General features: G+C 50.3%; 2 protein-coding genes across 4 annotated transcripts in view; one reads left to right on the plus strand and one right to left on the minus strand.

Annotated features, from left to right (window-relative positions):
- The first annotated feature begins 2,674 nt into the window (after positions 1-2,674).
- Positions 2,675-20,670, plus strand: part of CSDC2 (cold shock domain containing C2) — a 29,849-nt gene continuing 11,853 nt past the window's right edge. The window contains exon 1 of one of the 3 annotated variants that reach the window (XM_048835207.2): positions 2,675-2,844. The gene's annotated coding sequence lies outside the window, so the exon portion shown is untranslated. Of the gene's footprint in view, positions 2,845-10,827; positions 10,974-20,670 lie in introns of those variants that run through there. The other 2 variants (XM_048835203.2, XM_048835205.2) reach the window with 2 other exon arrangements.
- Positions 17,152-20,670, minus strand: part of PMM1 (phosphomannomutase 1) — a 34,517-nt gene continuing 30,998 nt past the window's right edge. Inside the window, exon 10 of the mRNA XM_048835192.1 lies at positions 17,152-17,538. Within this exon, the coding sequence (XP_048691149.1) occupies positions 17,463-17,538 (76 nt within the window). The 3' untranslated portion in view covers positions 17,152-17,462. The remainder of the gene's footprint in view (positions 17,539-20,670) is intronic.

Below are 20,670 nucleotides of genomic sequence, written 5' to 3' on the forward strand. Positions count from 1 at the left end.
CTAAATAGGGTTTATTTTAAAGCCATTTAATAGTATATAGATAGTAGCTTAAAAACATTTTGGACCACGGTCCCAGTGTCGGTTGGTTCAGCCCTGCAGCAGCAGCTGAATGAGGAGGCAGGTGAGAATCCACAGCTCTCCTTTCTTCAGTGCTGCTTTGCTTCCTCAGCTCCTGCCAAAGCTGCAGGAGCAGCAGCGGACACAGACACCTCCTACCCAGCCATATAGACTTGAGGACAATGTGATTTGGGCTCACTCAGATTTCCTGTAGGCGTTTATTCCATAATTGTGGGCCCGTCACTGAGGATGCCTTAAGCTGAGCTTTCACAAGTAGAAATCTAGGCTCTGCACACTGAAGTGGCTCTCTTGGGCATAGCAGGATTGGCAAAGGGCAGAAAGATATGGCCCCTAAAGCAACTGGGGCCTCACCCAGCCAGGCCTTTGAAGATGGGGACCTTGAAATGCACCTGAAATGCAAATGGCAGCCAACACAGAGTGCCACGCCTCCGGTGTGATGAACTGTTGGTGTGTAGCTCTGCTTAGAAGGCATGCTGGACCATGCAGTTTCTGGGTACCTGTGGGGGTAGTCAGCCCCAGGTGAAGCGAGTTGCAATAGTCCAGCCCGGCAGTGACAGAGTCTCAGATCGCTGTGGCAAGGTGTTTAGCAATGAGTATTGGTAGTTGGCCAGCTGAAAGCGAACAGAGAGATTTCTGGTTACTACATCTTCCCAGGCATCGGGGGCAAGCAGGCCCCCTGTATGCCTGACCACAGCAGCCAGCAGACACCATCAGGGAAAAAGGAAGTCTTCCTTTCAGTTAGTTCCTCAAACTGCTTACTCAGTTTTGAACAGCATTATCTCTGTCTTGCCTGGTTCAGTCAGCTGCTCTTCATCCAGGTCCACACTTCACTCATGTGCTGTGTCAGGAGGGAATCACAGCACCCATGATTAAAGCTACATTTATGTCATGGAGGTTGCAGAAGTCATGAAATCCCTGACTTCCAGAGACCTCCGAGACATTTTCTGCTTCAGCCACAGGGACAGCAGGACTGGAGCTGGCAGCCAGCAGGGCCCCGGCAGGGTTTCAGCGAAGGCTGAAGGTCGACAGCCTCCTCAGGGGGCTTTCCTCAGAGTTCCAGCACAGGGGCAGGAGGGGGAGACGGACCTTGGGCTTGTGGCTAGGCGTGTCCCATTTTTTGGGGGGGAAATATGATCACCCTGCAGCTCCCAGCTGCCTTGGGCAGAGGGGGAAACCCACAGGTCACAGCCACCACAGTGGGGGGGGTGGAAACCATGGAGCTGCAGCAGCAAAAGTCACAGACAGGTCATGGCTTCCATGATTTTTTTTTTTATTGCTCATGACCTGTCTGTGACTTTTACTAAAAATAACCATAACAAGATCTTAGCCTTACCCACAACTGTTGAAAAATTCACACTAAATTCAGAAGGTCATTTTCTTTATGTCTGTATTATTTCTGCTTTTATGTCATGTTTTAGAACCAGGGATAGGAATGATTCAGGAACTGAAATTTACTATATGATGTCTAGAATTGATTAATGATGACTATGGGGCTGAAATATTGTGAGACCATCTGTCACTGTTTATCAAGTAGAAAAGTCATAACAGGCAGAAATAGTCAATATAGTGAAATTTATTTCAATGGGCTTAGTATGGCCAGTGCTAATCTATACTTTGAATAAACAGAGAGATTTGCTAAGCATGGACTAAACTGTAATGAAGTTTGACCCAATACAATAAATTAATAGTGGTTTAAACATAATGAGTCAATGCTATTAAATAGAAACGTTGTGGACCTCTCTATAATGCACCATAAACAACATTGCATTGAACCAGAACCTGAGAGCAGGAGAGCTTATAGCATTTCACAGTCTCTCCCGGGGCAGGTACTGAGGAGGAGGCATGATAGGACTGATGGGACTAAAGTCCTTGGGGAAGAGAAGTTACCTTTCACTACTCTTTGGGGACCTATTCAATAGGAATCATAGAACTGGAAGGGACATTGAGAGGTTATCTAGTCCAGTGCCCTGCACTCATGGCAGGACTAAGTATTATAGTTCTAGACCATCTCTGACAGGTGTTTTTCCAACCTGCTCTTACAAATCTCCAATGATTTTTAAGAACTGATTATGACTGGGAATGACTGGAAGCAGCTTAGAGCAAGTCTAGCTCCACCTGCCAGGGCCAATGAAATAAATGACTGTCCCCTACTTGAACCCCAGCTTCCACCCTCTGCTATTCTTGGGTCATTCTCTGTTCCTCATAATCAGCCTCTTTCCCGGCAGTTTTCAGGGCTACCCCTCTTAGGTCATGTCATCTCTCTCTCACACCCCCAGCCCGAGTCATGCCTGAACTGCGGTTTGAGCATTGGCCTGCTAAACCCAGGGTTGTGAGTTCAGTCCTCAAGGGGGCCATTTAGGGATCTGGGGCAAACATTGGGGACTGGTCCTGCTTTGAGCAGGGGGTTGGACTAGATGATCTCCTGAGGTCCCTTCCAACCTTGATATTCTATGATTCAACTCTTGAGAGATGTGCTCCTACAAACCCCCCTATTCCCCCCCCCCCCGCGCAAAAAATACATGTCTCTTTAAATCCAGAGCAGCCGTTATCATCATCATCCCTCCCACTTGTCCCCTCCATCCTCCCCGCCTCCCTCAGCATCCTGACGTCAGGAGTGTATAATGTGCGAGGCTCAGGGTGCAACCTCACACACGCCAAATATTTTCAATTCACCAGGAGCCGCCAGCAGCCCGACAAGAGGAGAGAGGGGGAGAAGAAAAACCCCGGCGCGAGGCTGAGTGCGACAGGACCGCTGCTGCCCGCAAGGTAATAGCGGAGCCTTCATCCGCTCTAGGCACGGAAGCTTTTTGTAAATTACAAGCTGCAGGAGGGGCTGTAATTGGCTAGGAGGGGAGGGGAAATGCCCCATTTGGTACCCTCTGGAATACTGCCGTGAGAGCCAGAGGTGTAGAGTGACTCATCCTGGGAGATTGAGGAGAAGGTGTCAAATTAAATGTGAATTAACTTTCCCCTCCTATTTCTCTCTCTCTCCTCTTCCCCTCCCCTCCCTTAAAACAAAAACCCTTTGGCATCAGCCGTAGTATTGTGTGTGTGATCTATTTTTTGTGTGCTGTGGGTGAATAGCTGTAGTTTTGCCATCGAAGGCTGGGATCAGCTGGGCTACGTCTCGTATCTACTCTGTCATTTTCGGGGGGGGGGGGGGAATGCGATTGGTTAAAACCTCTCCTTAATGATCTTTGAAAGAGGGTAGCTTTTTTTTTTTTTTTGACTGACTGACTGACTGAAATTGTTTCCTGCAAACAGCAATTCCAGTCTCCAAAGGAGGAAGGAAGAGGGTGTATGGAAACATTAGCTTGAGGTATTAAAACAGCCACTCTTCCCATTAAAAAACAAGCTGGGTATCTTTTTTTATTATTATGCATATATATATATATATTTATTTAAATATAGACTCCATGATGGCTTCTCTTTCCAACCCCCACCTCTTTGGCACTGGTAGCTTGTTTGTTCTCTCTCCCACCACCAGCCCCCAAATCCAGTAGCCTAGCACTGACTAAGAAGGCTCTTATAATCTAGCTATAAAGGTGACATTTATATTTTACCATTAATCGAGCTGATCTGTTGTAGACGTGGCTGCTCCTCGGAGGGGTAAGTGTGATCAGCTCAAGGGAGGGGAGCTTTAAATATGTAATCCAGTAAATGGTTTATTTATTTATCTTATTGTGATTCATCTCCCTAAAGGAGCATTTAACATCTAGGACATGTAAGTGAAAGTGCATTGCTTGTGATGTGATTTAACTCTTGGTTGCAGGACACTGTAACCAACCCAGGCAGGGATAAGAGGCTTTCATTAGCATTGGGTAGAGACAGCATTTATAAAAACCTGCCAGACACCAGAGCTCTGATCTGAAGAGGAGGGAGAAAGGAAGGAAGGAAGAAAGAATAAGGGTAGTCTGTAAACCAATGCAGCAGACCTGTTTATAATAAACTATGTATTTAATCACCACATTTCCCAGATGAATATCCATTAGAATAATCACCCAGGGGAGCAGTCCAGTCCAGTTCTCAGACCGGTGATCTTAAGTGGGTGTGTATATAAGGGGGGGAAATAAAAATGTAATTTTGTTACTGAACTCTGAGGACAAACTAATTGTATGTGGGTGTAGACCTATATGGAGAGAGATCTGTCTGTCTAGACAATTTGGGTTTTGGGGGTGTTAGACCAGCTTCATGAATGGCTCCAGGCCAGAATGCTGCTTTAACTTTTCTGTGCCCAGGCTTCAGAGTAACAGCCGTGTTAGTCTGTATTCGCAAAAAGAAAAGGAGTACCTGTGGCACCTAAGTACTCTAAGGTGCCACAAGTACTCCTTTTCTTTGTGCCCAGACTACCGCTCTCTCATTGCCTGAGGCCAGGGTGTGCCAAGAATGCTTTCTAGCCTGAAGGAAATACACATGGTGGTCTCCAGTCTGGCAGCATGCTCCCTTTGATGCAGTAGTTGGGGAGGGGGGATTTTCAGTGAAATGTTGCAGGTATCAGCCCCTTCTTAAAATGTATCATCTTTATTAATGATCTGGAAGAGGTGGCAAATAGCACAAGGAAACTCGCGATGGTTCTAAACTGGGAGGAGTTGCAAACACTAGCGACCTAGATAAGTGAGAGAGATGGGCAGGAAATAACTAAATGAGATTCCAGAGGAAAAATAATCTGAAAGCAGCTAGTCTATGGAATAGGAGAAGCTAGGGAAGCAGGAATAGAAGAAGCTTGGGGAGCAGGAATGCTCAAACAGACCGGGGTGAGAGTGGACAGCACATTAGACATGAATTTGTGATGGGATATAACTACCCACCAAAAAAGCTGATGCAATTTGGGGTTGGATGTGCAGAGGCGTCCAATTAGAGAGCAAGAATGTAAAACAGTCCCATTTTAGTTGTCTTTGGTGCAATCACCCCTGAAATATTGTTATCTTCTGGGCACCTCCTTACCTGAAAGCTCTTGACAAGTTGGAGGAAATACAAAGAAGAGCAACAGAGATGATTAAAGGGCTGGAGGCATTGATTCACAGGGGCAGAGTAACCGAACTAGCTATATATACCCTAGCTTGGCTGAATGATAGCTGAGGGATTTTCTTTGCTCCTATACTGAGGGGAGGGTGGGAGGGAGAAAGGGGGGTATTATCTCTTCAAAAGCATCCTTCCCATATTTGGAGGCACCCAAAGGGTGTTTAGTTAAAGGAGGTCACAGCCAGCTCCCAGATGAATGTGTCTGTATTTAAAAGAGAGATTTTTGTTTGATAAATTGTGGGCGCTTCTGATCATTGGGATGAATGGGGTGCAGGGAACTCTGGATGAAAGCTGATGTGTCTACAGCCTCTCTTGAATAATTGAACTAGGTTTTTGCATATTCTTTGGTAGAACAAGTCTTCTTTTTTTCTATGTCAGTGACGCTTGGAAATGTTCCTTTTTTCTTTCTTGAAGAAGCTAAGGTAGCTGTCCCTTATGCTGCTGCAGGAGAGAGTAAAACTGCAGGGTTCAAGACTACTGCAACGCTTTTAATGAAGTATAAGGGTTTGGTTTTTAATTAGAACACAGGCTGCTGAGCCTGGTCCCCCAAATGAGCTCAGAGTAGGAGGCCTATACGCTCGGGTCCTGGACTCAGATGGCTTTCACCTTCTCCTACTGTCCAAGCAAAGCCACGGAGCTTCTGTTCCCCTCCAAAGGGAGATGCCTGGGGCGAATGAGTCTGTCAGCAATGGGCAGGGAGCTGTACTGGAAAACCTCTTGACTTCCATCTTGCGGAGCTGCGTTGGTGCATGCAGCACTTGCCATGGGAGTGACCTGGATTCCCTTCCCCTGGGCAGGTCTGTCACTCGGATCTCTGTTGCCAAGGCCGGCAGAGGTTGAAACCCTTGTGAAGGAAGCACTCTTAGTCCCACGGCAGAGGTGAGCATGGCTGTTGGGGGTGTGGAAGAGGAGCAATGCAAGGTGCTTTTCTCAACAACCCTCCTCCACCTTGCCTAATATGGATCTTACCCGTAAGAATGTGGCTGCTGGGATCCAAAGGGGAATCCTGCTGGGGAGGGGCATGAAATAGGCTTTCTCTGTGCTCCCAAGCCCCTCTGCATCTCCCTCGGGCAAGATGGGAAGAGCAAGGACTCTTCTCATCCTCTAGTGCAGGGGTTCTAAACCTTTTTCTTTCTGAGCCCCCCACCCCAACATGCTATAAAAACTCCACGGCCCACCTGTGCCACCACTACTGGTTTTCTCCATATAAAAGCCAGAGCCAGCATTAGGGGGTAGCAAGCAGGGCAATTGCCTGGGGCCCCATGCCACAGGGGCCCCCAAACAGCTAAGTTTGGCTTCAGACTCGGGTGGTGGGGCTGATGGCCCTGAACTTCGGCCCCATGTGGTGGGGCTTTGGCTTTCTGCCCTAGGGAGTCTAACACTGGCCCTGCTTGGTGGACCCCCTGAAACCTGCTCATGGCCTCCCCCCAGGGGGCCCTGGACCCCTGGTTAAAAACCACTGCTCTAGTGCATCTTTTCCATGACTTTAATTTCCTCCATCCCTTTGGTTGTGGTGGGGCTTCAGATTAGGTTGTGGTCAGTATGACTATCCCATAGTGACCCATTGTGCTAAGGTTTCCACCCTGGCTTACTTTTGAGCAGACTATCCCATGTCTTGGGACCCTTAACGGGTCTCTGGAATTGGGGAGGGGCCCTCCTGTCTCTCTGTTTCAGGGCATGTGGATTGCTTCCTTGCAGCAGAGGTGGATTTGGAAAGGAGGGTCCCTTCCCTGCTTGTATTTGTCTTGTGGGCATCAATGAGACTGCTGTCATGAGGTGTCCTGGCATCAGTAGTGCCTGACATAAACTTGGGCACTTGAATGGTCCAGTGGGCATTAGCTTCATGGCACTGCTGTGTGAAGCTGGATGCTGCCCTGTGGATTTGGGGATATGTGGTGAATACCATCTGTAATTGCAGATGAGATGGAACGTAATCCTACCTGGCATTCTCTCCTCAGCCTTGCCAAATGCACATGCTCCTCAAGAGGAGACCCTGAGACACAATCTCTAGTGGTGGGAAGGCTGGACTAGGTGATGCCCTTTGGGCCCCATCAGTGTTGCTATTTGACTGGCAAGACACCAGGGCCAAGCTAAAGGAGGGTGGTTTCTCCAGGGCAATGGAGATGTAAGGACCCACGGATCCCATGGTCCCCCAGCATGGAAAGCAATATCTGCCAAAAACACCCCACTTACACATGGCTCTGTCCCTTCTCCATTGCCCTCCCACCTCCTGCTGGCCTGTGAGAGATAGGGATGCCAACCCTCCAGGATTGGCCTGGAGTCTCCTGGAATCAACATTGATCTCCCAGTAAGTATTGAAACCAATCAGCGAGATTTTAATAGAATATTTTAAGAAAATGACATTCCGTTGTGTGGAGGGGAAGGGAGGGAGGAAAATCTCCCAGAATAGGTTCAGTCAGAGTTGGCAACCCTAGTGGGAGAATAAACTTGAGTCTGAGATGTGCTCTCCAAGCACATACTCATCTAATCGAATGGTCCAATAACTTGCAGGCATAGGTGGAGGGGTAAAACTTGAGTCACCACTAAGGTGCTAATTAAGAGATAGTGCCTGAAAAGGTTGCTGTTGCCCAGATTATGAACCCCTAACTAGGGAGGGTGGAGGTGGAAGAATCCTATGGCCCCCCCGTTAGAAAAATATTGATCTGCCAGGAGATTTATGGGCTTCTTATTGTGCAGCAGCTTGATCTTGAGAGATTAGCTGTATGTAGAATGCTTTGCAGACAGAGGTGACATGGGGGGCATGTGAACCCAGGTGCTCCCCCAGATTTCTGCCTTCCATTTAGCTCTTGGGGAAGACGGGTGCACCCCACCATTTGAAAACCATCTCCTGCCAGGAGCTGGTGGATTGGAAGTTGGTGGGAGCTGCGCAGGCTGTGGGAGCCAGGGCGCTGGCTGGCTGCCTGGCATCCCTCCCTGCTGGACTGCTTCTGCATGGCTGGGCACTCCCCAGGTACGGCAGGCAGCACAGCTCTGAGCTGCACCCTGATGCATTTTTGCCTATTCCCCTGAAGGAGCCTGGCCCCTGCCTGTGGAGGCAGGCTCCAATGAGATGCTCCCTGAGGAGCTTGCTCACTGCTGCCCTAATGCTCTTGACTCTGCTGCTGCTCCTTAGCCCAGAGGCAATGGGTGGGGCAGTCACATACCCCACCCTCCAAATCTTGAAATTGTGCTCCCGCCCATCATCAAGAGCGATGTGTCATCTCTGTTTGCAGATTACGCCGGGGGGAATACTGCGCACACGCAGAATTCATGTGCCATGCAGAATTTCCCCCCACCCCCATTCTGCTGGAGCAGTGCAGTAGTTCTGCCTTTCACCCACCAGGGGCTGCTGTGGCACCAGAACAGAGAGCACTCACTCCCGGCCAGTCCCAGCTGTGGACAGGGGAAAGAAGAGATTGCCTTCCTCACAGTGCTCTGCTCATGGGGCCAGGTCAGGAGGCGTGGGGTATGGGGAGGACAGAGAGCATGGGTCTGCTGGGGAGTCACAGACTGGGGTCAGAAGGGCTAGTGGGGGCAGTGGTGCTGGAACAATTTGTACTCTCTGTGTGTGTGGGGGGGGGAGGTATTGAATCAGACTGTAAACCCTGTATATGATGGAAACCTCTTCAAGCCAGGGGGTGCTTCAGCACCTATGTTCAAGCACCAAGGAGTGTGTGTGTGTGGGGTGCAACAGACTGGGGTGGGGACCGAATGGGAGTAGGGGTGCAGGGACACATGGAGCTGAGGCACTCTGGGGCTGGGGGGGGTCACATGCTGCCTGGCACTCAGGGGCTGGCAGCCGTGGGGGTGGGGCCTCTGGGCTCCGGCAGGGCCTCAGGTGGGAGGAGCAGGGCCTTGGGCGGGGGCTAGCCTCCCCGACCAGGCGGGCCACCTGCTGCCCAGATGCAGATATGCCTGACTGAACGAGAGAGGCTAGGGGTCAGCCAGCATCTGCTCAGTGGAGGCTCCCTAACAAGCCCTCCCCGTCCCCCCCAAAACCTGTTCCTTACTTCTCCCACCTACATCCAACAACCCTGTAAGTTCACACCCAGGCTTCTTCCCAGCAATTACTTGCCTCTCCCACAGCTCCTCCGTTATCCCTGACTTCCAAGCCTTTACACCGCTTCTGAGGGATGCGGGAAATATGGTTCTGTATTGGAGAAGACTTGGTGTCCAGCAAAGTCTTGGCTGGGTCCATTACAGGATCCATGAGCCAGAACCACACATCCTTCTCTTTAGAAGACCTCTTCCGAAAGACCAACAAAAATGAACTTTAAATAAATTATTACCCAGAGTTCTGTATGAATAGGCCTAGTAGGGAATCTACTTGTCAAAAAACATTTCCTGAATTTCTTGTGTTGTCTGTATTGTTACAGATGTTACTTGCTGACAGGTATTTTGAAATAAATTACCAAAATAATTGAAACTGGCATGATTTATATTGTTGTTTTGACAAATAAAATATGCAGAATTTTGCCAAATTTTAAAATACTGTGCATAGAATTTTTAATATCTTGGTGCAGAATTTCTCCAGGAGTAGCAGTTGTAAAATGCCATGGGAATGCTGAGCGCTACTTTACATCCCATCAGCTGCTGTGGGGCTCTTTCTGTGACGGCCTCAATCTCTGCCTCCAGTGGCTCTTCCATGTTCTCACAAAATGTCCCTTCAGCCCATCCACCCAGTCCAGGGACAAGAAGCTTGCATGGGAGAGTCCTGGTTGTCATGGGTCTGCCCCACAGCCTCATGAAACAACTGAAGAATCCCAAAGAAGTGACAACACAGAGATTGAAGTGTCACATGATGAGGTGTCACAAGGAACAGGTGGGAGATGCTAATCAAAAACAGCGTTGGCTCTGCCAGCAACTTCCGGTGTTTCCTTCCCAGCTAATGCAGATATTTGTGCCTCTTGGAATGAGCTTTTTCCTCCCCAACACTTGGCTTCTCCTTCTGCCAGAACTTGCTTGTGATGTTCCTCTTGGTCAGCCACAGAAGTGGTTGTGATGTTACAGGCATTGTGTTGGGTGACTGCCCTGCAAGGTTGATTGGGGGAAGGCAGAGAAGGTAGGACTTCAAGGGAGAGGAAGAGACTTGGGCGATGGGGAAGATAATCCTTTTGCTACATTTGCTCAGATATTGGCATTTGAAATTAAAGGGAAATGATGCTACAATAATCCCAAATGCCGAGCAGGCGGAATACACAGGGATTGTTTTTATATAAATGTTAAGTTTTGTCATTATATCGTGGCAGGGGTTGTGTGGCTTGAGGAGTGTGACTGCCAGTGACAATCCAACAATGTCTTAGGAGGGGAAGTGACAATTAGAACCCACAGGAGGTGGGGTTAGGCCAACAGAATATTATCTGATTTGGAGTCGGGCCAGGATCTTATTGTAAACAACCCTAATTTTGAGAAGTGCCCTGAGATCTGTAATGACTGCCAGTGACCAGAGCCCTGGCTTCTCATTCTTTGTAAAAGACTGGGGCAGAGGTAAGCAGGCTTCTGCTGTGGTCCAGTCCATTTTGGAGTCTGTCTCTTGGGTCCCCAGCCGCTGCCTCTCTGCGTGTCAGGTGGCAGCAATCCCTGGCTTTTTCACGCAGTGGTGCGTCCGGGGGTTGACGGATACCCCTCCTTCAGCCTTCTGTGCTGTTTTGTAGCATGCTGGGTGGTGTTTCACAGAGATAGGAAGCTGTCCCTCTGCCAGAGCTGGGCTCAGTGTTGTGTGTGGGAGGGGAGGTGAACATACATAGGAAGGGTGGAGGGGCCGTCTTAGGCCACAGGATCAGACAGGAGGGAGGCAACGCTGTTGCTGGGGCACAAACCAGCCTGGGGGATCGAGACTTGGATCTAGCAAGAGCCTGGCAGAAGCAGAGGAGGTGAGAAATTGCTGCTGCGGGGGCTGATCTGAAAACCAGGGGCAGCCGGGTGGGAGGGGGGAGAGAAAGGCAGGTGTTGGCTTAAAGTCTAGGAACAAAGAGGATCATCCAGTGAGGCTTGTTTGCAGACTCCCTTAGCGATGGAGTCTCCAAGTATAAGGGTCCGATAGACAATCTGGTGGTGCCCTTTGTGAGACTCTTGGCAGGGAGAGGACAAGCCCTCAATGGGAGTGGGTCACTGGAGGGCACTGATAGTCCAAATGAGAGCTCGGGGACAGTTCTGAGGTGGGCTGGCTGCATTGAAACAAGCTGCCTAAGCTGGTTTGTGGCACCAAGTAATGAAGTGCCATTATCCAGCAATGAGAGACATGCCACTTCTTGGAGATCACTGTACGCCCCAGGAAATCCAGCTTGCTCTTCTGATCTCTCCTCCGCACCTCTTCCTGAGTCTGAGGGCAGGATCTGAGTGCGGGGGCAGAGGGAGCCCTCGGACACTGTTAGAGTTTGGATGCCAGAAGAAGGGTGGGGTGGGAGCAGTCAGTTTATTTCAGACTGATCTGAGTGATCTCCCAGTGTGGGAGATCTTGGGGCACTCAAAGCTCCTTCATTTAGTCTGACATCCCCCATGGGGCTGCTTCTTGCACTGAGGGACTCTGTGTGTGTCTGTGTGTGTGAGAGAGAGAGAGAGAGAGAGAGAGTGCAGGATACCAGGCCCTGCACCTGCCTCCAGTTAGTTCTGGTCCCTCCATACTGGAAGTGTGCCTGACTAGCAGAGGGTGGAGGGCGTTGTCGGGGGGGCTAGGACTTGTCTGTACGTGCACAACACGATTTCAGCCTTGATTACTGCACTGCCTTGCTTCCTGTGGGGCTTAGGGCAGGCAGGGAAGGTGCTCTGTTGGGATTGTGCCACTCGCTGCTGCACACGTCCTCCCTGTGACGTAGCCTTTTTCTGCCTCTGCTGCCCAAAGAGAAGGTCGTACGTTGCTCTGGATGGCTGAGGGGACTAATACGACACCCAGCCTGTTGCTTCTCGGCTGCTGGCTCAAGTGACCCCCAAACTGGCAGTGACTCAAAGCTGCTGGCTGTTCTATGGTCCATGTGTAATGACTTGTGGTGGGTTGGAGGGGGTGTCAGCTAATTTCCTAGCAGACAAGGGTCCTCATTATAAAGAGCCACCAACACACTTGGCTCCCTTCTTGACTATTTGAGGAAAGAGGCCAGAGATTGAGGGATGGGTCCTGCTCCCATTGCCATCAACAGGGCCAAAACTGAGCATGGAGACAGACCTCTCCTCTAGCCCAGATCAGGAGGAAGGCCTGGTCCATGTGGATAGGGAAGCCAGCAGTGCCACTCCACACTGTATCTCTTCTGTGGCTATACAGGATATTACTCCACTGCTATCACCCCAAGTGCTCAAAGCAGGAGTGTGGCTTAAAAAATTCAAATAATAACAAATACTGGGTTCTTGTTCTTTGCCATCTGGGTTCTGAGCCTTTCAGTGACGCTCTCGTCGTGTTTTTCACACATTTCTCTGCAACCAGGAGAGCTAGAAACTTTCTTTTAAATGAGAGCTGAGATTCTCCCGTAAATCTCTTGGCTCCACCAGCTGGAGCTTTATGCAAAACATCAACTAGTGCAAGTCATCTGATAAAACCAGGAGTTGGCCACACTGCCATGCTCTAGGGCTGGACAGCATTCAATTCATACCCAAAAGCTGCTGCTGCATTGTCTCCTGAGAACTTCCATTCCCTGCCTCTCACGTAGCGAATGGGGAGAGCGGTGGGGATCTGTCACTAGATCTAGTGACATATGACACTACATTCCCCAAAGACACAGCACCCTAAATGCCAGCTGTATCCTAGCAAAGCCATACGGTTGCTTCTTCCTGGAGGCTGGTTACATGCAGCTCTTCAGAGAAGGCAAACATGGCATAGCTGCATCTAAAGTGGTGGACAGCAAGGGAAGGAGGTAAAATAAGAGTTGATCAGTGTCCTTTACTGGATTGAAAGCACTGGTCTCAAGCAGGCGCTGTGCAACCTTCCTTGCGCAGCTCTGCCAATGCATTTCAATTGTGAGCTGCAGCATCCCCTGCTATTGCAGACCTGACACTGTCCTTGCATCTGCCGATATAGCTCCGTCTAGACATCTGGAAGGTGCAGATCTGTGGTGTCTAGGCACCAGAATAGGAATGAAGTGATGCAAGAAAATTAGCATAAGAGACTCCAAAGCAGAAAACTCTGTAGTGCAGGTGACTATGTCCCTTCCTGCTATTCTAGCCCTGAGGCCGTGCTCTTCCTCCACCCAGCTCTCTCAATGCACTTTGGCTAATCTGTGTTCCTTACTGAGGCTCCCCTCTAGGTCTGCCAGTGTGCTGCTGTTTTACCCCAAGCAGGGCTGGTCAGACGGTTGATCAAAGCTTTTTTGACTAAAAGAAAAGGGAGCTCAGCGAGAGGGTTCTGTTTTGGGTCCAAAGAGGGCTGGAGTAAGATATTGTGCCCTGATAGCCCCACGCCATGGGGCCTCTCATAGCTCTGCCCCTGTGGCCTCACCCCCACTTGGATTGGTGAAGGCAGGGGCGGGCCCCACTCCCTTCCCAGAGAGACAGGGGCAGCAATATGGGGCCTCTTCTTCCCCACCTTGAGAGGACAGCAGGAATTCTGTCTTTGCCCTCTGGAGAAGCTGGGGTGGCAGGCTGGGGTCCCCCTGGTACTTAACTCAGCAGCCAGGATCTACCTGCTTGGGTGAAAGGGCAGGGCCCCTTACACTCTTTCCTGTCATAACCATAATCCCTTATTGGGGTATGTTAGCAGGGTTCTTCCAGAGCTGGCTGAGAAGCTCGGGGCAGTTCACACTTCTCAGAGCCACTGTTTCAGGATGGTGGCAGACTCCAGCAGATGTCTCTAGATTGCTAAATGTGACCCAAGCATAACAAACCATAAGGGCTAGAAACTCTTATTACATCAACAGGGCAGCTTTTTTTAATCACATGACTCCAGAAACAGGGACCCTAGATGCACCTCTGTAGTGCTGCTGTCTTAATCTGGCTGTCGGGCTAAATCCACATCTGATCAGGTTTCAGAACTGGTGTGCTCTTGGGTCTCTGAATGTGTCCTGTAGCTCTTAGAATGGAGCAGGCCAGAGGAGGATGTACGGCACCATTTTGTAGCAACTGCTGCTTCCCCTAGGGGAGAAGGAAGTAGAAATAGTCCCCTCTGCCGACTGTAGGAGCCAGAGGGCTCTGGTGCAATCTTTGGAGTGACACTGCAAGAAGTTACCTAATCCTGATGTTTCATTTCAGTGGAACTAGATGACATTCTACAAACAGTCAAAAAGTCTTTTCCCCCTCCACCCGCAAATGCTGTGATGTGAGCCAGACTGGTTCCAATGAGAGGAGAATGGTAGGAGGCAGGAAAGCTGGATGGGGCTGGGAGAAGTAGGTGACCAGACAGCAAGTATGAAAAATTGGGACAGGGTAGGGGGTAATAGGAGCCTATATAAGAAAAAGACCCCAAAATCGGGACTGTCCCTATAAAATTGGGACATCTGGTCACTCTCGGGAGAAGGGATAGCATCACAAATTTGTGGCCATTTGGAACTTTCTTGTCTCTCTGCTGCACACCATGACTATTCAGACCGTCCTGGGGATGATGGGGGAAGAAGGCTGATCATCCTGCTCCAAAAGCACAGCCCCCTATGTCTGAGCTAAAGGACTCTCCACAGATAGTTAGCAGTATAAGGCCTATGACACATCATCATACTCGGAGCTTAAGGCCAGAAGGGACCCTCAAGGTCAGACTAGATGCTTTGCTGTGTATCACAGGCCACCAGCACCCTCACACTACGTCTACCACTGAAATTAAACCAAAGTATTACTGACCCCACAGGAGACTGGCAGAGACCCTGTTTTTTTTCCGCCTTCCTCCTACAAGTCACCATTTACTCTAGTTTAAACTTGCAAGTAGAGTCTCCGTAACCTGAAGTCTTTAAATCATGATTTGAGGACTTCAGTAACTCAGCCATAGATAAGGGTCAGTCTATTACAGGAGTGGTGGGTGAGGTTCTGTGGCCTGAAATGTGCAGGAGGTCAGCCTAGATGATCATGATGGTCCCTTCTGGCCTTAAAATCTGAGAGTAGACTCTTATGTGCCAGAAGCAGAGATTAGGAGAGACCGAGGTGCACAATGTCAGGGACATGATTGTGAGGTATATACAGATAATCCTGGCAAATGACCTGCACCCACCTCTACAGAGGAAGGTGAAACCCCCACCCCCCAGACCCTGGGTCCCTGCCAAAATTCCTTCCCAACCCTGCCAAAATTCCTTCCCAACCCAGTTAGGCCCTGAGCATATGAGCCAGAATCAGCCAGCCACGCACCTGAGAGAGAATGCTTGGTACCACCTCAGAGCCCTGGGCTGGCTCCACCCATCCAACGTCTCATCTCCAGTGGTGACCATCCCTGATGCTTCAGAGGAAGGCGATTAAAATAAAACCCTCACAGAATACATTGTATGGTGTGTGTGTGGGGGGGATGATCCCTTCCTGAGCCCGACAGGTGACCTGCTGACACCATGATGCATGAGCTTTAGGAACATAAGACATCAACTGGACGTGAGCCCCTGGGGCAGCCGAGCCCTCTCCCCTGCCATTACAATCAGCCCCATTTTACAACCGCACTCAGAAATTTGTCCAGCACTCTCCTAAAGCTAGTTGAGTGGTTTGCCCCCACAACTCCTATTCAGAGTCTGTTCCAGAACCTCGCCCCTCAGGTGGTAGAAGCCTTCGTCTAATCTCGAGCCTGAATTTTGTTCATGGCAGGTTTATACCCATTTGTTCTTGTGCCATCATTGTCCATTAGCTTAAAAAGCTCTTCACCCTCCCTGGTATTTACCTTCCCCTTCCCTGGCAATGTATTTATAGTGATCAAGCATATTCCCTCTCAGCCTTCTTGCTAGACACAGCAAGCCAAGCTCTTCCAGTCTCCATTCCCCTGGTCATCCTAGTAACTCTTCCCTGCACCTGTTCCAGCTTGAATTCATCTTTCCTGAACGTGGGTGACCAGAACTGTATGCGCTATTCCACAGGAGGGCTCACCAGAGCAAGGGCATTAATACTGCTCCACCAATCAGTTCTGGTTCCACCTAGCAGAGGGCAGCGCTAGGCATTGGCACCACCCGGTTCATCACAACAGGAAGTCGGTGAAGGGGATAAAGAATTTGGAAGGGGTGGTGGGATGGCTGGGATGCCGGGGAAGGGCCATAGAATGGTCTGGGGTAGTTAGGAACGTGGCGAGGAAGCCACCAAAGGGGGCGGGAGTGATGATGAGTTGTGACCCCTGCCTGCCATAGCTGTGCCGGCAAAAGCCTCTTGTGTCAGGGTGACTATAGCACAGCTTTGCCAGTACAGCAGTGCCCACGTTAGAATCCCTCTGCTGGTATGCTGGGCATAGGCCAGGCCCGCTTCCTCGAACGAGAGCAGCACGGCCTCAGTATTCAGGACCCACAGAAGCTGAGTAAAAGGTTTGGGGGGGATCACAAGTGGCAATGGCCGTTGTTCAGATGGGAAGTGGTTAAGGCATGGATACAAGGTCTGCTGGGGCAGAGCCAGGATGAATGCTGGCAGCGTTCTGGCTCAGCAACTTGCAGAGAAAACAAAACCTGTGGGAGGAGCGGGGGAGTCTGCTCCACTCGGCTTCTTTCTTCCTGAAACTGGAACTAATCTAGAAAACTTCCCCAAAGCCCTCCGCACCTTCTCTTTTCAGAGTGGAGGGGAGGGGACCCCCTTTATCCGTGCACCAAGGACTCTGTTCCTTCCTCTGGAGGCTATGCACGAGTTTGGAACCGAATTTCAAACTTCTGGGTTTCCTAGGGTGTTAAATGAGCCCAGCTGAAGGTGCTGGTGGTTTAATTGCAAATTGGGGGGGTGGAGCTAGGCTAGCCTTTCAAAGCCTCGTTCCCCAACACACACAAACCGCACCTACTCATGAGCCCCCCTAAGCCAGGTGGTATCTTTCTCTCACCCCTCCCCTGGACAAAAGTGACTTTTCCTTCTGGAATCTGACAGCATCATGTTCACAGCCTTTGTACAACTGCCTTGCTTCCCATGCCCACAGCATGGTGCAAGTGCTTTGGAGGATAGGATTAACATTCAAAATGATCTGGACAAACTGGAGGAATGGTCTGAAGTAAATAGGATGAAATTCAATAAGGACAAATGCAAAGTACTCCATTTAGAAAGGAACAATCAGTTGCACACATACAAAATGGGAAATGACTGCCTAGGAAGAAGTACTGTGGAAAGGGATCTGGGGGTCATAGTGGATCACAGCTAAATATGAGTCAACAGTGTAACACAGTTGTAAAAAAAGCAAACATAATTCTGGGATGTATTAGCAGGAGTGCTGTGTTGTAAGCAAGACACGAGAAGTAATTCTTCTGCTCCACTCCACTCTAATTAGGCCTCAACTGGAGTATTGTTCTGGGCACCACATTTCAGGAAGGATGTGGACAAATTGGAGACAGTCCAGAGAACAGCAACAAAAACGATTGAAGGTCTAGAAAGCATGACCTATGAGGGAAGATAGAAAAAATTGGATTTGTTTAGTCTGGAAAACAGAAGACTGAGAGGGGCCATAACAGTTTTCAAGTATGTAAAAGGCTCTTACAAGGAAGAGGAAGAAAAATTGTCCTATCCTTAGAGGTCAACCAGAACAAGAAGCAATGGGCTTAAATTGCAGCAAAGGAGGTTTAGGTTGGACATTAGGGGAAAACTTCCTAACTGTCAGAGTGGTTAAGCACTGGAATAAATTGCCCAGGGAGGTTGTGGAATCTCCATCATTGGAGATTTTTAAGAGCAGGTTGGACAAACACCTGTCAGAAATGCTCTAGATAATTAGCAGGGGACTGGACTAGATGACCTCTCGAGGTCCCTTCTAGTTCTATGATTCTATGCTGGACAGCTACTCACGTGGAGCATGTCCTGGAAATCCGCTTACCCCCACGGAATGAGGGCATGGTCACTTTTATCCTAGCTGGTGCCAGTTAAGTTCTGTTTGGGATGATTTCAGGCATGTGATCAGATAAAGCTAATACATTCTTCTCTGGCATATCCACAGTGCTGCTACCTCTGAAGGGGTCTACCGCACCAGAGACCTAGGAGTCACTCATTCGCTACTGCAGAGCAAAGGTCTTTGAGCGGGACCATGGCAGCAGTTTAAATGCAGTGCCATAGAACGGTCTGAGGTGTGAAATGAACCCCAGCTCCAACTGAAATTGCCATTGGGATTTGCCCAGGGCGCCCCTCCACTTGGGAAGTGCCGAGCACTCCCCACATGATACAGTGAATGCAGCTTAAAAACAAAACAACCCCCGAAGTGATGCATCCACCACAGCTGCCTCCTGATGACATCACATAGACACATCAAACAGAGGCAACCGAATTGCCCAACAGGATAGAAATGTACAAAAATAACCCCTCTAAATGCCTCTTGCGCCATCAGAGCGAGCACTACTGTGCAATTGGACCGAGTGCCAAAACAGTTGAGATCACACTCACATGGTGATTTCAAAATGACTAAACAACTAGCTCTCTGGGATCCTGATAATGGCTCTGATTCTGATTTCAGCTGTGGCCAGATCGCCCACAACAGTATCGGATTTCTCATTCTTAGTGTAAAGTCCGGCATCTGAGTGTTGCCTACTCTTGCAATTTAATTGCTTGTCTCTCCGAATTTGCTGTCTGTCTTAAAGCTCTGCTTTACATGAGACTTTCTAGCCTTTGTGGCAGCAGACAGAAGCTTGAGAACATGAACCCTAAAGGTTTAAAAACACAAGGCCACCCCCCCCCCAATTTTTAAACCTCTCATATTATGCCAATCTCACGATTCCTGATCTTTTGAATGTGTGGGGTTGGCATTCCTGCATATATAGAATCACAGAACTGGAAGGGACCTCAAGAGGTCATCTAGTCTAATCCCCTGCACTCAAGGCAGGACTAAGTATTATCTAGACCAGGGGTCAGCAACCTTTCAGAAGTGGTGTGCCGAGTCTTCATTTATTCACTTTAATTTAAGGTTTCATGTGCCAGTAATACATTTCAAAGTTTTTTCGAAGGTCTCTCTCTATAAGTCTATATAGTATATAACTAAACTATTGTCGTATGTAAAGTAAACAAGGTTTCCAAATGTTTAAGAAGCCTCATTTAAACTTAAATTAAAATGCTGATCTTACGCCGCTGGCCTGCTCAGCCTGCTGCCAGCCTGGGGTTCCATTCACCTAGGCCGGCAGCAGGCTGAGCAGGGCCTGCAGCTGGGACCCCGGCTGGCAAGCCAGAACCCCAGACCGGAAGTGGGCTGAGCGGGCCGGCGGCCGGGACCCCAGACCAGCAGTGGGCTGAGCAGCTCAGCCTGCTGTCACTCAGCCCGCTGCTGGTCTGGGGTTCCTTTTGCTGGCTCCTGCCAGCCAAGGTCCCGGCTGCTGGCCCCACTCAGCCCGCTGCTGGTCTGGGGTCCTGGCCCTGCCCACGTAGAGTGGGTACATACCTACCTTCTCCCTGGTTCTAGCCATTCTCTTCCTCTCTCTCTCTCTGCATTGAGCTGAGGGTGGGAGTGCACTGAGCACAGGGCTGGGGGTGAAGGAGCAGGCTGGGGGTTGGGGTGTAGGGTCTGGCCTGGAGCTAGAATGAGGGAGGGGGCTCAGGGTTGGGGCAGGACGTTTGAGTGTGGAGTGCTTACCTGGGCAGCTCCCATTTGGTGCGAGGGGTGCAGGTAGGAATGTGGGGGGGGTGTGTGTGCAGGAGCTCCCGTTTGGTGCTCAGGGTGGGGGTGAGACTGTGGTGGGTGCAACAGTCAGGGCATGGGGTTGGGGGGCTGTGTATGTATGGGGGATGCAGGAGTCAGGGCAGGAGGCTGGGGGTGTGTGAGGAGGGTGCAGGAGTCAGGGTAGAGGGCTGGGGTCCTGCGGGTGGTGCAGGGGTCAGGGCAGAGAGCTGTGGGGGTGGACTAGGGTCGTGGGGGTGCTCCCAGCCCCCTGCTCAGAGCAGCTCACGAGCAGGGGGCTGGAGGGGATATGCCCTGACTCCAGCCCCCTTCCCCAAGGCCTTGTCCCCACCTCTTCTCCGTCTCCTCCCTGGAGCCGCGAGCACGCTGCGGCTCCACTTCTCCCCCTCCTGCACAAAGGCCATCAGCTGATTGGCAGCAGGGAGGGAGAGGAGGCGGGGCAGGAACCCAGCATGCTGGGAGAAGAGGCGGGGGAGGGGGGAGCTTGCCTGCCCTGCAGCAGCAGCTGGCAGGACCAGGCTTCTTCACCCTGCCCCCGCGGGGGGGGGGGGGGGGGCGCAGCGGAGAAGAGTGGGCTGGGCGGGCAAGATTTTTAAAGGCACGCTGCTGCCTCCTGGGGTCCCGGCCTGGGTTCGGCAGTGGGCTGAGCAGTGCCGGCGGCTGGGACCCAGCAGGCAGCAGTGTGCCGTCTTTGGCATGCATGCCATAGGTTGCCGACCCCTGATCTAGACCATCCCTGATGGTGTTTGTTCAATCTACCCTTAAAAATCCCCAATGATGGAGATTTCACAACCTCCCTAGGCAATTTATTCCAGTGCTTAACCACTCTGACAGTTAGGAAGTTTTTCCTAATGTCCATCCTAAACCACCCTTGCTGCAATTTAAGCCCATTGCTTCTCGTCCTATCTTCAGAGGTTAAGAAC

This window comes from Caretta caretta, chromosome 1, assembly GCF_965140235.1.
Source record: "Caretta caretta isolate rCarCar2 chromosome 1, rCarCar1.hap1, whole genome shotgun sequence".
Lineage (NCBI taxonomy): Eukaryota > Metazoa > Chordata > Testudines > Cheloniidae > Caretta > Caretta caretta.